Here is a 15,465-nt window from a genome sequence, read left to right as displayed (position 1 = left end):
CCTCACTGTGACAATAGGTCATTTACATCATAGACGGTATATTGTAACAGGAACATAGGAACAGGGGGAGGCCATTTAGTCCCTCGAGCCTGTTCTGCCATTCAATGAGATCATGGCTAATCTGTGACCTAACTCCAAATACCTGCTTTTGGTTAACAAAAATCTAACAATTGCAGTTTTAAAATTAAGTGAACTAACATCAACTGCTGTTTGCAGAAGAGAGTTCCAAACTTCTACCACCCTTTGTGTGTAAAAGTGTTTCCTAGTTTCATTCCAGAAAGGTCTGGCTCTAATTTATAGACTATGTCCCCTAGTCCTAGACTTTCCAACCAGTGGAAGTAATTTCTTTCTATGGACATGGGTTCGAATCACACCATGACAGATTTCAGATTAATAAATCTGGAATTAAAAAAGCTAGTTTAATGGTGACCATGAAATGATTGTTGTGAAAATCCATCTGGTTCACTAATGTCTTTTAGGGAAGGAAATCTGCCATCCTTACCTGGTCTGGCTTACATATGACTCCAGACCCACAGCAATGTGGTTGACACTTATAATGCCCTCTGAAATGGCCCAGCAAGCCACTCAGTTGAAGGGCAATTACGGATGGGCAATATACTATGCTGGCCTGGCCTGGCCAGAGACGCCCACATCACACAAATGAATAATAAAAAAAACCTCCTCCACCTCTCTTCATCTAACCCTATCAACATATCCTGGTATTCCTTTCTTCCTTATGTGTCTATCTAGCTTCCCTTTAAGTGCTTCTATGCTAATTGCTTCAACTACTCCCTGTGCTAGCAAGTTCCCCATTCTTATCACTCTTAGTGAAGAAAGTTCACCTGAATTCCCTATTGGATTTATTAGGAGTGGAGTTTGTGCCCTATATGGGTAGTAATTCGACTATGTGGCCTTAAAAGAACATGCAGTTCACATTCGACAAAACTGCCCCTTGGTAACAGACTAGATTTGATTACAAAGCTCAAAACCCTGGTCCTTACGAATGAAACCGCCTTTTAGTGAGCAACACCAGGGGAGATCCACTAGCACTTTGATTGGGTTCAATTTCAGCCAATTAGAATATGTTTATAATGGCCGGCGTGTCTTTTGATCCAATCAAATAACGCACCGCCGCGCAAGGCTCTCCTGATTGGGTACGATTTTAGCCAATTAAAAGGCAACATCCCCGCAGCTTATATTGCTTTGCCACACTCACCCTGAATAAACCGACCGGATTGTCAAAGCTCTCCGCTGGCCGCACGGCAAAAACTTAAAACCAAAAATAATAACACCGTGGATGCTGGAAATGTGAACTAAAAATAAAAAAGAACTATTATAAAAGCCGATATTCGCCCGGCCGTGCTCACGCCTCCGGTCGTCGCTCGGACCCAAAACGCCCCAGTTACCCCGGCAACTAATCGCCACCTCCAACCCGGAAAGTGTCTCATCAAACACTGTCCCCCATGTGAAAAAGAACACAGCTTCTGCATTGAGGTAATTATCAAATATAGTGGAATAGCAGAGTAAAAAAAATTACGATGAACAAATAGAAGCTCTTAACTAAGAGGCGCGCACTTCAATTGTAGAAATGTAGCTCGGTTATAAAGTTTGCTTTTGTGGGTAGTTTTACATTACAGCGGAACCAACTGTAATCTGCTGAAAATAAAAATTTGAAAGCCTTTTCCGCATTCCCACTTGGTGGGGGGAATGTGCTGAGATTCGCTTTGGATTTTATTAAAGGTGAAAAGGCGTGGATTAGTTAAATGTCGGTCAGGGGTAGAACCCCGTGAGTGTTTCTCTGCGGACCCGGGGCGGTGAGAGGGTGACACCGACTTCCGGTCAGGGTGGCGGACAGATGATGCGAGCGGCCTGAGGGCGGAGCGGCAGCTGCCGGGGCAGGGCCCGGCCAGGCTAAGCTAGGCCAGGCCGGGGAGAAAGCCCGGCTGGTAAGCCCACTTGTGAAACTCGGAGAGTGAAAAGTGGCTCCATTATTGAGGTTTTAAATGAGGTAAAGGTTCACCCACCGTCCACACATCGACGTGGCGCCCATAAGTAACATAAGAAATAGGAGATGGGGGAGGCCATTCGGTCCCTCTTCTGCTATTCAGTAAGATCATGGCTGATCCTGCACTTCAGCTGCGTCATCCCCATATCCCTTGATTTCCCCGAGTGTCCAGAAGTGTGTCAATTTGATCAAAGATCTTTTTGGTACACTGGCGAATCTCGCCCTGGCCATTGGCCAGAAATGCACCAGGCCGCAGCCGAGCAAACTGTAACAAAAGCAGGAAATGCCGTGAAAAAACCTCGCGCAGCATCTGCGGAGAGAGAAACAGAGTTATCGTTTCAGCTCGATAAACTGTTGTCCGAAAATTACTGGGTGTCAGGCTGCCAAATAAGTAAACACTCAGCCTCTTAATAAATAGGGAAACACTCATTTCGGAAAACTTTCACTTTATAGCAATTCGTTTTGTAGTTCAGGATTGGATGTACTTGTTGAACAGCCACAGATGTACACTTTTTGGATTGTTGTAAATAAATGTTAAATAAAAAACCTGAAATTATCTACTCTACTTTCTACTTTCTACATATAGGAAATACAGCAATAAAAGCTTTGATATCTTAAAGTTCCCTGCTCCATAATACTACTTGTATGATGCTCTGGGTGAGGATTATTTTTTACTGAATATTTTACTTATTCCTTGGGCGGCACAGTGGTTAGCACTGCAGCCTCACAGCTCCAGGGACCCGGGTTCGATTCTGGGTAGTGCCTGTGTGGAGTTTGCAAGTTCTCCCTGTGTCTGCGTGGGTTTTCTCCGGGTGCTCCGGTTTCCTCCCACAAGCCAAAAGACTTGCAGGTTGGTAGGTAAATTGACCATTATAAATTGTCACTAGTATAGGTAGGTGGTAGGGAAATATAGGGACAGGTGGGGATGTTTGGTAGGAATATGGGATTAGTGTAGGATTAGTATAAATGGGTGGTTGATGGTCGGTACAGACTCGGTGGGCCGAAGGGCCTGTTTCAGTGCTGTATCTCTAATCTAATCTCCTTGGTCTGAATGCTGCTTGATCAGTCTCTATTCCTAGACATAAAAGAGAGCTGTTTTTGTCATTATAATAAATTATTCCTAGGAGCATAGGATTTAGGAGTAGGCCATTCGACCCTTCGCGCCTTCTCCACCATTCCATAAGATCTGGTTGTAGTCTCAACTCCACTTTCCTGTCTGCTCCATAACCCTTGACTCCCTTGTCTATCAAAAATCTATCTAACTTAGCCTTGAATAAATTTAATGGCTACTGTAGTTTTATTGTGCAGTTAGTTGTCTGCATTATTGCTGTGATGTTAAGCTTTAAAAAAAATTAACTTGTCCAGGGCTGTTACTGACCCTAGCATTCACCATTCCTTAGATTTATAGAAAGGGGGAAGTGACTGTTGTAGCCAAGTTAATACTATTCAAAAGATAATTAATTCAGTACTTAATATTAAAGAATGTAGGGAAATCAGCCTAAAAGCTCAATTTAATTCTAGCATTGTCCTATGTGTGCTGAAGTTTCTATAATTTTTTGAATACCAATACCTGTTGCACTGGGAATTTTGAGAAAACTTTATAATTTATAGGTTAGTTTCACTGGTGCAAAGTTCCTCTGATTTAAATCTGAAGTCTGAACGTAGAGGCAGTGCCTGGATGAATATTTATATGAAATCACAAGAATCATCTGTAAGCTGAATGCTAGCAAATTGAATATATCCCCCTCCCCTGCCCCCCCCCCGCCCCCCCCAATCAATTTTACCATTAAAACTTAGAAATTGATACAGTAAGGAGATTATAAATGAACAAATGCTGGGGAGTGGGGAATTCATTTGACTGGAGCTGTATAGTGCTGTGCCATTGAGTGTTAAAATACCAGTTCATGTCTTATAATTCTGCACAGGGATAATATTTCCATGTTATTGTGATGCACTGCATGGAGGCCAAGATCGTCCACTTGGAGGGAAGTTAATGGACAAGTCACTTCAGATTGGTTTCCTGCAGCTCCTAATAAATAGGTGCAGAACAGTTCTTTGACCAGGACCTCCGATCAGCTTGCTTGCTATTTTTAGCCAGGAATTTTGCACTTACCTCTTGGTTCGATGCCATACTTTGTTTTATAATGCTGATGTGAAGCACCTTAGGATGTTTTATTATGTTAAAGGCGCTGTCGCTATATGGATATAAGTTGTTGCAAGGGAGAAGAATTTGTGTTTGAATTTTCACAAATGCTCAAAAGTTTTCTCTCATCTTCACAAGGCTAATGAATACCAGCGCTCATGGCTCTCTTCAGCTGGATCCAAGAAAGAGCAACAGTTATGCATGTGTTTGTAGCATATGCATTAAAACAAATATCTGAGGCTGTGTAAAATCTATGCTTCTGTTTCTATTAAAATAAGTCAGATAAATGTTTCGTAAAATTTCAGTGGTGGGGCAGGGGTGTGAATGTTATTATGGGTTTTTTTGCTGCCATTTCTCAACTTTCTCCGAATCTGAAGACATTGACTGTTTCCGAGGTTATAGCTTCATGAGTTGCAAGTGACTTTGGTCATTTGCTCAGATAGCAATTTTTAAAAATGTACAGCCCTAGTCGGGGGCAGCCAGCAAGATATTCGATGATGAAACATCACAGCCAAGGCTGATCTTGTTTTCAACCTGCAAACAATTCCAGCAGTGGTTGCTGGGTAGTGATCAAAAACCCGGATAATTTTTCTCCCCTGATTTATCTTGTGGGCAAAAAAAGAACTTTTCAAAACTCTAAAAAGATAAAGAGGATTGCAGAAAGCAAGTTGTCATACCTCTAATGCCACTTGGGCTGAGAAAAGTTAACGCATTGTGAGCTGTTTAATTTGCAATTTGCTGGCCTATCTGGCTTATTTACTGTGGCTTAACCAGGTAAGCGATCTCAGCTGAAAGTTTAATTCAAGGGCTCCAGTCCGGATTATGGTGCTTTTTTCTTTACTTAGAAGAACGGTGATGATGGCTCGAATTCCCATGGGCAAAGTTCTTCTGCGAAATGTCATCCGCCACACAGATGCACACAACAAGGTAAATTTGTTCCACTTATGTTTGTAACCTCAATTCTGCACAAAAGAATGATTCTGGGTAACTCTTACACTAAAGGCATCTCCCAGCTGAAGAAATGCATTGTGCAGACGACAACTGTGTACCGTGTGTTTCATAATTTTGGTTTGTAATTTTATATTATTGCAATTTTGAAATGGATGTTTGCGTTGGCACAATTGTGTAATATTGCACATGTTTTAAGTGGATTCTCTTAAAGATCTTTTTCCCCCTTTTGATATTGTGTGACCAACAACAAAACTTGCATTTATATAGCACCTTTAATGTAGCAAGGCATGCCAAGGTGCTTCACAGGAGTGTTATAAAGCAAAATTTGACACTCCGGGCAGATGACCAAAAGCTTCATCAATGACATAAGTTTTAAAAAGCTTCTTGAAGAATGAAAGGTGGAGAGGTTTAGGGAGGGAATTTTAGGACCTAGGCAGCTGAAGGTGTGGCCACCAATGTTGGAGCGATTAAAATCAGGGATGCACAAGAGGTATGACTTGGAGGAGCATGGATATCTTGGAGGGTTGTAGGGCTGGAATAAGCTACAGAGATAAGGAAGTGTGAGGCCAAGGAGGGATTTGAAAACAAAGATGAGAACTTTAAAATCAAGGCATTGCTCAGCTGAGAGCCAGTGTTAGTTCGCACTGGGTTGATGGGTGAACGAGACTTGGTACGAGCTAAGATACAGGCAGCAGAGTTTTGGATGACCTTTAAATTAATGGAGGGTGGAAGATGTAAGGCTGGCCAGCAGTGTGTTGGAATAGTCAAGTAGAAGTGAATATTGTCATAACGTAGAAATAAAGGTTGCATTTAGAATGTATTTCATTCACAGTTAATTATTTTCATTGGAGTTGGTTAATGCATTTCCGGGCTGTGCGATTGTCAGGAAATAAGGGAAGTTTAGGCAGTTTATTAACACTGCTTTGAAATGCATCATGAATATTAACAGGACATGCTGGAAATGCTGCTCTAATGAAAGGCCATCAGCCTGAAACATGAATTTTGTTTCTGTTTGCACAGATGCTGCATGACCTGAGTATGTCCAGTATTTACCTTTTTTATTTCAGATTTCCAGCATCTTTAGTATTTTGATTTTTTAAATTCAGTTGTGTCTTGGAGCTGATTACATTGTGAGAGAAGTTACACCCAAAGGTTGATCTCCATTATTAGATGACCTTTCTCATTGCTGAACAGCCAAAGTGTAATAACCACAGCTGAGTTCCTACAGCTTCTTATCTTCTCCTCCCGCCTGTCCCCCGATGCTAAGGCTGCAATACTCATTTTATCTCACTTTGGAAGGATGAAAAGTTTAGCTACTTTGCACTTGATTCAAACTCAAGTTTTTCTCTCCTAGCATTCAGCAGTTTGAGCTACTGACCAAGTCAGCTCCCTGACTCATTTCAGTGAACAGGTTTTTAATCTTTCCTTCTAATTTTCTTTTTAACAGATTCAAGAAGAGTCAGAAATGTGGAAAATTAGAGAAAAGGAGAAGCAAACAAACGAGATGAGATTGTTTCAGCGGAGGAGAAAATCTTCTTTGAGTTTGCCGGGGTAAGCATCTAATCCTGTACTTCTGAGAAACCTACATCTAGGATAGAATTATGTTCTTTTCCTCCTTTTATAGCAGAATTTGGAGCTGTTCACCTGCGATCATGAGTGAGGGCACAAGTCCCAAAAATCTATTTTACTTTGTATATTTTTGTGATTTTTAATTGCAGCGTATGCTGATTTTTAAAAGCATGTATGGAATTTAATAATGTTTATTTCCATATTCATTCCCATTACTATATTGGTTCTGGGGACTTATTATTCATATCCAGCAATCAAAGTTTGAAGTGAAGGCCTGGGCACTTCAGTCATGGGCAAGATTTTGTACAAACAAGGCCTAAATGCATAACAGCACCACTTGGTGTAGTGCTGTGAAAAGCAGACTGGATGGTCCCAATCTCTACTGCATGACCTGATCTCCTGGGATGAAGTTGTGTTCCCTCAATCAGGCTCAATACTCTGGGCCAGGGGGGAACCTCTTGATTTCTATCTAGTAACCTTATTGAAAAATGCAAGTAAGGACATTGCATGAGAACAGGAATAAGCTCAACTGTGATGCCATACACAGTTGATTACCCTGCTAATGCAAACAAACAGGTCACAACTACTTGGGTAACTGCCTGGTTACAGGATAGTACTGGTAAAGATATGGCAGCAGGTGTCCTACCTACTCCTTGAAATTGGGAAATTTTATGTTGCAGTGGGAACCAAAAATGGAAGGGCAGAGTGAATTATATTCTTACTAAAAGCGATCATAATCTGTACCAGCAATCGAATGCGGTGCGATGGGTACGATGAAGAAGAGGAAGAGAGAAAGGCAAATGCTGCTGCTCGTAAGCCCTTGACCACTCCACAGGATGAACGTGAAACAAGATACTGGACAAAGAAGCTATACGAATTTGAAGCAAGTGATCCAAACAGGTGTGCTCCTTGAAATCTTTTGTTAACTGACAGGAAGTGCTGTGCTCTTTAGGTGAAGTTGCAGAGCAGTAACTAGTTGCTTCAGTGTTGTGTCCCAACACATGATACATGTACATCCCTTTTTATAAAAAAAAAAGTCCAATCCTGATTTTAAATAAAGTTGAATTAACAGCAGAAGTGAATTTGAACTGTCAGATGATTGGAATTAGGTGACTGAGTTAAGAGGCATAGACAGAGAACCTTATAATAGATTTTGGTTGAAGTATTTATTTGAGAATTATAGAACTGGTACATGTGTCACAAGTTGAAAACAGTAAACAGGCGGCAACAAAAGCTAAGGGCCAAAATTGGATCACCATTTCTGTACTTGGATTATCGTTGGGCTGTGAACCACCTTGTAAATTGCATTTTTTTCTGAAACAAAATTTAAAAAAATTACAGGCCTGTTTTCAAACAACTACTCACTGAGAGTTCTGCCATTTAAGGTTTCCCATCCTTTAAATTTGCTTTATACTCCTTTTGGAGAGGCTAATAGAAAAAGTATGTTTTTAAGTAACGTGTACAGAAAAAAACATGCTGGGCTTCAATTAATCATTGACACTGATTATCTTGTGAATTGCTGATCTATTTTTTTCAGACATTTTCAAGATCAAACATTGGCAGTTGCTGGCAATTTCAGCTGATCAATCAGTTTTTGTGTACAGTTGATTTGTGCAAAACAGTTCCCTTTGAAGGTAATAAAAACAAGAAATGCTGGAACCACTCAGCAGGTCTGGCAGCATCTGTGAAAAGAGAAGCAGAGTTAACGTTTCGGGTCAGTGACCCTTCTACGGAGTTCCGAAGGGTCACTGACCCGAAACGTTAACTCTGCTTCTCTTTTCACAGATGCTGCCAGACCTGCTGAGTGGTTCCAGCATTTCTTGTTTTTATTTCAGATTTCCAGCATCCGCAGTATTTTGCTTTTATCCCTTTGAAGGTAGCTGTATTCATTTTATACATTGGCAGAAAGCTAAGGAGGATCAAAAATGACTTGTAGAACATTCTGTAGATATTTCCGACACAAGCTTTGCCATGCTGTAAGCATTCATTTGCCATTAATTGTTTCTGCCTGTACGTTGTTTAGTGCATGCTAATGTTAGGACCAAAGCAGGAGAAATGCACTGTTAATTCAGTCCCACTCCTCCACAGGTCACTGCATATCAATAAAGTTTCCCACCTACTGAAGAATAGCCAAATTAGACACACTATTTGTCCCCCAGAATAAAGCAGGTTTCTTTAAACGACAATCACATTAACTATTTGTTAGAAAAGAAATAATAAGTCTTCACTACTAATGAGATAAATCTATATATAAATGAAAAGCTCCTTAGTTCTTTAGCCCTCATGCACATACTCATTCAAAAAAAGTTAACTGGGAAAAAATGATTTTTTGATTTACAGCTGTTTGTTAGGAATAGAAGGAATAATAAAATAAGTTTATCACATTCTGGTAGGATATTTTCAGTATGGTGAGATGTCCCAGAGTTGAATAGTTGGATGCCGCTCAAAGTATCTCCAGGCGAGGTTGATGCAACAGTCTTTGATAAACGTTGATAGACGTTCAAGGCGATTCGACTACAGCAGGCATCACACAGGTCTTTCAGCGGGGGTGCAGCAAGCAGTCTGCTCAGGATTCACAGCAGCAACACAGCAGTAGAAGCTTTGTTCAGATTCCAGGATTTCCCAAAACACAGGAGGTAACAGGAACTACACTGGATGTACGAATTCTTCAGAGACAGAAGGCAATAGGAATCTGCCACCTTTCAAATGCAGGATTTCTTTTCAAGAGATGCATGTTTCCTTTAAAAGGAGAGGTCTTTTCTCTGGTGTCCAGGCAGGTCAAGTCTTAAGTTTCAAATGCCTGCTCTTTGTCCAAACCACTGATTTTTAAAAGTCCAAAATGAAAGCAAAAAAGCCTTCCTGAGCTTATCACGTGACCAGACAGAGTCTACACTGTCATTCAAAGTATTGCTTTGAGGAGGTCGAAACCCCTTGCTGGCTTCCTTGAAACCACTTGCTTTTCCTATTCTTGTATACAAAGTCAACATCCAAACATTCCAGCTTTTTGCAGGTGTCCAAGTCCACTGAAAATCCCTTTCTCAGTTTTAAAAACAAACACAAGTCTGAGATTGTTAGTACAAAAATAAAACCTCTTGTAACACTAATCTGACGAGGGGTTCTAAAAAGTAGAAAGGTGCATTTGTCACACTGTTCAAAGTTGTCACTGTGAAGCACCACTGTTGTGATCAGATTGTCTGCCTGATGGCATGGCAATTTGGCAAGCCCCAAGTAATTTGGCTCTGTTCTTCGAGTAGTGAGCAATGTGTTCTCCATCTTGGGCCGCCTGTGGGCGGGTTAGAGAAAACCAAATAATTTCTCTTGCGGAAGAAAGGTAAAATCTGGACAGTGAGTCTGTGTGGGGCCGCTCTTAGCAGCTGATTACAAGCTCAGTAGCACCAGAGGCATGGGACAGTTTGCCGGTCTGCCCCCCTCGGACGGACAAAAGCAGTAAATAGAGGACCCAAAAGATGGGTTCAACTGTATCACCTCACCACACACCTGGCACTTTCCTAGGCCGATACCACACTGAAATGATGAACTTATGCCCTCTGCCATCAGGGAACTCAATAAATATGTTGTGAAATTTTAGGTTACTTTCTAGAGACATTGCATTTTTGTAGTGAGATGAATCTCGCTCTTGCTGCTCAGCTAAGATTACGTAGGGGTTAATAACTTAACAGAAATGCGTGCAGCTGAATTAAAGGGACAGGCTACATGTACCAGAGTAGTTTTTTGTTATTGATCATTAAGGGCTGGTGCTGAGGAAAAACTAGATGTTTCATTTGCAGAAAGAGTGAGGGGTGGAAATCAACCACCCAAGTTCCTTTAGTGTGCTACTCAACCTGCTTAAGTGGCATTGGTGCAGGCCTGGAAGGAGGCAGGTTTGCTGCTTTACTAACAGCAGAATGGTGTATGTTATGAGAGAGGATGGACATTGTGGGATTTTTTTAAAGTAAGTTTTGGAATTTTTATATTTGGTCAAGACCAATTATTAGAATTTGAGGAGCATCTCTTATCTCAAAAAAATCTCTTCTCGAACTGTTGCAGGAAATCTATTGGGCTCTTAGGGCTCTACCATGTAACTAGTTAATGCACAGTAGTCAGATGTATTGTCCAAAGGCGACGTTTTGGGGATAGTATTTAACCTCTACTCGGAATTGTCTTGTACGATCAAGAAATCCTGATCGAGCAGCTATGTACCACATTGTTTTTTGGAAATCTTTTCATTAGTTCTCTTTTTGTTTTAACAGAAAATATTGAGATTCCTCTTGTTTTCTTTATTTTAAATCATGCTGTAATTATACTGTCTCATATGGTTTTGTTTGTTCAGATGGGGTCACAGTGGCTACAAAGAACTTTATCCAGAGGAATTTGAATCAGAGAGGTAAGTTTAAAAGCTGGTCAGTATGATCAGAAATATGGTGATTGACTTAAATACTAACATGAAAATAAAAGGAAATTCAGAAAAAGAAAGACTTGCATTTATATAGTGCCTATCACAGTTTAAGGATGTCCCAAAGCAATGAAGCACTTTGAAAGTATGGTCACTGTTGTTATGTAGGAAATGCAACAACCAGTTTGTGCACAGCAAGCTCCCACAAACAGCACTGTGATAATCATCCGATGATTAATTTTTTGTGATGTTGATTGAGGGATAAATATTGGCCAGGACACGAGAAAAATCCCTTGCTCTTCAAAATAATGCCATGGGGTCTTTTACATCCACCTGAGAGAACAGATGAGACCTCGGTTTTAATATCTGATACAGAAGATGGCATTTTTGGGTTGAATCTAAGGGGTTTCAGCATGAGGAGTGGGTGGTAGGGGGTGAAATGTGAGCTTGAATTTTTACTTCTAATTCCTATTTAATAGTGTATCCTGGAGGTGGACACAATGAGTAACGGCAGGGTTGAATCCATCTGTGAAAGCCTGCACTGAAGAATAGCTGATCAGTGCTCACTTTCTACCCTTACATATGAGCAACAGCCATCTAAATAGGGTAACAGTTACTGTTGCTTTTGGGAAGGAAAGAAAATAAGATGTTAAGTTAATTCAATTGCAGTTGCATCTAGGTATCGAAAGTAAATGTGTAAGATTGTAGAATTCTTCCTCAATTCCACAGTGATATTATTGACCACATGATTGACATGGGCTAGTCAGTTTTCAAAACCAATAGAATGCTGCTATGATAAAAATTCCTCCCCAGCAAGCTTCATCTTCAGCCAATGCAGGCAATCCCAAAAAGAAACAAAAAGCTGCATATTCATTCTAACCACCTGAGCCCCACCACCAGCTGTGCCTCCTTACTTGCTCTCTGTCTCTTTTCCAATTCTCACTTGCTCCTTTCATCCCCTGTGCCAAGTTTGACGCCCATCAAGCCTGTGCCTCAGCGCTTCATCTGCCCTCGAACTCCTCCTACTTGCTTTGAGCTCCCTTAGTTCCAGCATCTGGCAGCAGGCTGCTTCGTGTCAGGATCAGCCAATTTCCTCAACACTGATTCTGCCACTTGTTTAAAAGTAAAAACTCAGTTGCAGCAAATTCAGCACTTTGCAAATCTGCTGCGCCCACACTATGAGAGTCTCAGCCTCTTAAAACAGTCATCCTTTTGATATAGGCAGTATACTGGCAACTTTGCTAGTGTGAATTTTTTTAAATCTCCATAGTCGGTAGCCTACTTCCAGTATGCATTTCTGAGAAATATCTGATTACAGATGAAAATAGAGCTTTCTAAAAAGTGAAAGTAAGAACTCATCTTTATTTTTAATTCCCAGTGATCAAAAAGATAGCAGCGATGGGCACACTGCCAATGGGGCAAAAACCATGCGCCTGAAGTCTTCGAAATTGAACTCACGAAAACGCAAGCGATCAAGTAAATCAAATAAGAAGAAACGTAAAAAGAAATCCAGCAAAAAGATGAGGAGGAAGAAAAGTCTGCGGAGTAGTAATTCAAGTGACAGTGAAAGCTCAGAGGAGGAGGACTCTGATCACAGGAAGCGAAGAAAAGCAAAGAAGAAGCATCGCAAAAAAAATGTGAAAAAGCAAAAGAAACTATCCTCCTCCTCCTCTGAAAGTGAAAGCGATTCGTCACACAGCAGCAATTCAGACACATCTAGCAAAGATGAAAGCGATTCTGGAAAACACCTGGAGAAAAGGAGGAGGAGGAGAAAGAAAAAGCATCACAGAAATGTTCCCAAAGAAGATGGTGATAAAGAAATAAAAAGTAGCAGAAAGAAGAGAAAGAATTGGAAAATAGCACACAATGATACTTCAGATGACAGTGGAGAAGATGACTTGAATTAGATCTGTACCTTGAAAATCTTGTCTTCAAGTTCCTAAGCAAACAATTTGAATCATGTCAACCTAGCCATAGAGCCAGACCAAGTGCATCATTTGGTTTTACTGACCTGGTCTAAAAATTGTTTAGTGTTAGGTATCAATTTACTTTTTTGTTTCAGAAGGTTGTTATACAGTGCAGGCTTTACTCCAGAAAGCTCTTTCACTTGGTTCTCAAAGTGATGTCTACTTTATCTGAATATTACACACCATTTATTACTGCAGTAAATAATGTGTGGGATTAAGAGTTTAGGAGCGAGGCCTGTACAAAAACAGCACCGCTCCATGTCATGTTCAAAATCTGATTGTTCATTCTTGATTTTGCAAATGACTTCCTTATACCACACCAAAGTTCTGGAAACATTCTGTTATTGACTTCAGAGTTCTCTGTAAAACACAAACCCTGTGTCTAATTTGATTTTGCAGAGCTCTTCAGTCATTCCAAATATGCAAAATCATAAAGATGCTTAAAATTTAGAACTACACTTTCTGTCTTTATGTTACTATTGTTTTGCTAGAGACTTGAGTTGTCAGTTACAAAAAAAAAATGGAGAACATAACAACCAAAGTGACCTTTCGTTCTGGCTTGTGTAATCTCTCTGACTTAACCTATATAAATTGTTATTTTCCCAGTGCTGCAGAATTGGTTTTGGCTTGGGAAGAAGTAATGTGAAGTGGAATTATGATTAGTGAGTAGGGGCCAAGGTAACCTTACTGCTAGTGCAGTGTGTCTGCTGCTCACACTTGAATGGGCAAACTTCCACAATAGTGAAAGTCTGCAATAAAAGATTTTGATACTGTGCTGTTGAATGGCAGGATTGAGTGCAAGGGCTTCCTTTTGATTGAAACCAGTGCTTGCAGCTCTTTGGATCAAAGGCATTAGATTGCACATTGGTAACTATATACTGGAGAGCATTATAGCAGCTGTGTACTTCCCTAAATGCTTCTTCCTAGCCCTGATCCCTTGAAGCGCTAATCATTTGATTTTCCCGACTGAATTATTTCTGTTTTGTTACAAAAGGTTAATTATTCTTTGCAAAATCCAAGGATTCCACATAGGTAATAACCTAAAACAATCAAGGGAAAAGTAACGGAAGCAGAGACAATGGGCAGTTTATTTTTAAAAAGAATTGTTAGTTGAATAAAGCACTTTGAGTTTTATATTGGATCTACACAAAATAGTGAAATTTTTACTATTGTAGAATTTTTCTCTTCAATTTCCTTCCTCCCTGGGGGATACAGTTCATTGGATACACTGCCCAAATAGTCATTTGTTAAGTTAGCCTATACAGTAAGTATTGGCAGACTATATAAGCGTATGCTTCACCATAGCTGAGCCCAGTCTGATGCTTACTTGATGCAAGTACCCATGCACTTTCCAAAGTGCAATTTGGAGCAAGAATCTGTTAGGCTTATGGATGCTAAAGCCAACTAAGGTACTCCCAATTGTTGTGCTGGCTATACCCAACCAACTCAGCTCAGACTTTGCCTATTAAGTCTTCAGAGACTTAATAGCTTGAGCTTTTTCCTCCTCTAGAATTTTTCCCCTAGCCCTTTCCCCCCCCCCCCCACTCTCTTTTTTTTCTCTGAAAGGCACTGAATCCTGATTGGATATGGTTCCAAAGGACTGGCAACTCTCAGGATACTTCACTAAAGTGGCCATTCTTTGTGTGAGGCTGCACAGAGGGTAGCAGCAGGCTGATTGGATGTATTGTACTGAGTGGAGTGATTATGGGTTGTAAGAAATGACCTCCACATTAGCTATGTATTAATTCAAACCAGTGCTCGTCTAGCTTTGTGGTGCTAGTCTGTTAATGTTCCTGATTTATCTTTCGATTTCTTGATGAGTGTATGTCCCAGTTTGGTTGAATAAAATCTGGTCTCCAGCTCTGCTGGGTTTTGATGGGAAGCATATACTGCAAATAACTTTTGGATTGGTTACATTCTGATTATGGAGTTTCTTTTGCTTAGGCATTAAATGGAAACCTGTTCTTTTAAATTAAAAGAAATGACTTCCTTTTTGGCTGGGAGCAGCTAATTTCTGCATCATATTTGTACAAATCTCAGGCTTTATGGGAATAGTTTTTTTCCCCCACAGAATGCAGTAATGTTCTTTGTATTATATCATCCACTCACTGGAGCTATTAACCAGTAAATACTTTCTGCTATGACACGTCGAGGAATATCTCCTGAAACTTGTGTTCTTAAGCCTTTAACATAAGGGAATTGAGCCTTGTATATCGAAAAATATTCACCGCTTTATGTACAATTGGTGTGTTTAAGCCCTTGTTCTACAAATAGAACTACAGTGGGTGCTGCTTGGCAATGTACAAGGTTATATATGAAATATTCCTGCCAATATTTCTTGGTGTTGTCTTTTCCCATGTTACTAAGTGACAATTTTTAAAATTCATTTTGTATTTAATCTTCAGAATATTAAAGCATGATATTTGCTTAACAAATA

The 15,465-nt window shown here is 40.3% G+C and overlaps 2 protein-coding genes and 1 long non-coding RNA gene across 10 annotated transcripts in view; 1 reads left to right on the top strand and 2 right to left on the bottom strand.

The window, feature by feature from the left end:
- Nucleotides 1–2,265, bottom strand: part of pih1d2 (PIH1 domain containing 2) — a 16,105-nt gene extending 13,840 nt beyond the window's left edge. Inside the window, exon 1 of one of the 2 annotated variants that reach the window (XM_068053950.1) lies at nucleotides 2,025–2,265. The gene's annotated coding sequence lies outside the window, so the exon portion shown is untranslated. Of the gene's footprint in view, nucleotides 1–1,216; nucleotides 1,436–2,024 lie in introns of those variants that run through there. The other variant, XM_068053949.1, reaches the window with a different exon arrangement.
- On the top strand, nucleotides 1,416–15,465 carry nkapd1 (NKAP domain containing 1). Of its 7 annotated transcripts, none has more exons than XM_068053954.1 (7): nucleotides 1,817–1,946; nucleotides 2,592–2,662; nucleotides 4,994–5,075; nucleotides 6,547–6,650; nucleotides 7,416–7,568; nucleotides 10,999–11,052; nucleotides 12,440–15,465. In XM_068053954.1, the coding sequence occupies exons 3-7, from the start codon at nucleotides 5,004–5,006 to the stop codon at nucleotides 12,966–12,968; spliced, it is 912 nt and encodes a 303-aa protein (XP_067910055.1). In that variant the 5' UTR covers nucleotides 1,817–1,946; nucleotides 2,592–2,662; nucleotides 4,994–5,003; the 3' UTR covers nucleotides 12,969–15,465. The 7 variants fall into 7 exon arrangements, with proteins under 7 accessions (XP_067910059.1, XP_067910055.1, XP_067910057.1 ...); XM_068053955.1 differs by lacking the exon at nucleotides 1,817–1,946 and adding an exon at nucleotides 1,994–2,008; XM_068053958.1 differs by lacking the exons at nucleotides 1,817–1,946; nucleotides 2,592–2,662 and adding an exon at nucleotides 1,416–1,494.
- Nucleotides 7,857–15,465, bottom strand: part of LOC137381409 (uncharacterized) — a 96,802-nt gene continuing 89,193 nt past the window's right edge. The window contains exon 3 of the long non-coding RNA XR_010977173.1: nucleotides 7,857–7,982. This is a non-coding gene — a long non-coding RNA (uncharacterized lncRNA). The remainder of the gene's footprint in view (nucleotides 7,983–15,465) is intronic.

This window comes from Heterodontus francisci, chromosome 22 (assembly GCF_036365525.1).
Source record: "Heterodontus francisci isolate sHetFra1 chromosome 22, sHetFra1.hap1, whole genome shotgun sequence".
NCBI classification, from domain to species: Eukaryota; Metazoa; Chordata; class Chondrichthyes; order Heterodontiformes; family Heterodontidae; genus Heterodontus; species Heterodontus francisci.
Note: the sequence above shows the minus strand (reverse complement) of the source record. Positions and strands in the feature narration are given on the sequence as shown.

What these genes read in the sequence shown, in the direction of transcription:
- nkapd1 (XM_068053952.1), top strand. An exon ending in TCTTCTTTGAGTTTGCCGGG is followed by an intron (nt 6,651 to 7,415) that starts GTAAGCATCTAA and finishes AATCTGTACCAG; the next exon opens with CAATCGAATGCGGTGCGATG. An exon ending in GAAGCAAGTGATCCAAACAG is followed by an intron (nt 7,569 to 10,998) that starts GTGTGCTCCTTG and finishes TTGTTTGTTCAG; the next exon opens with ATGGGGTCACAGTGGCTACA.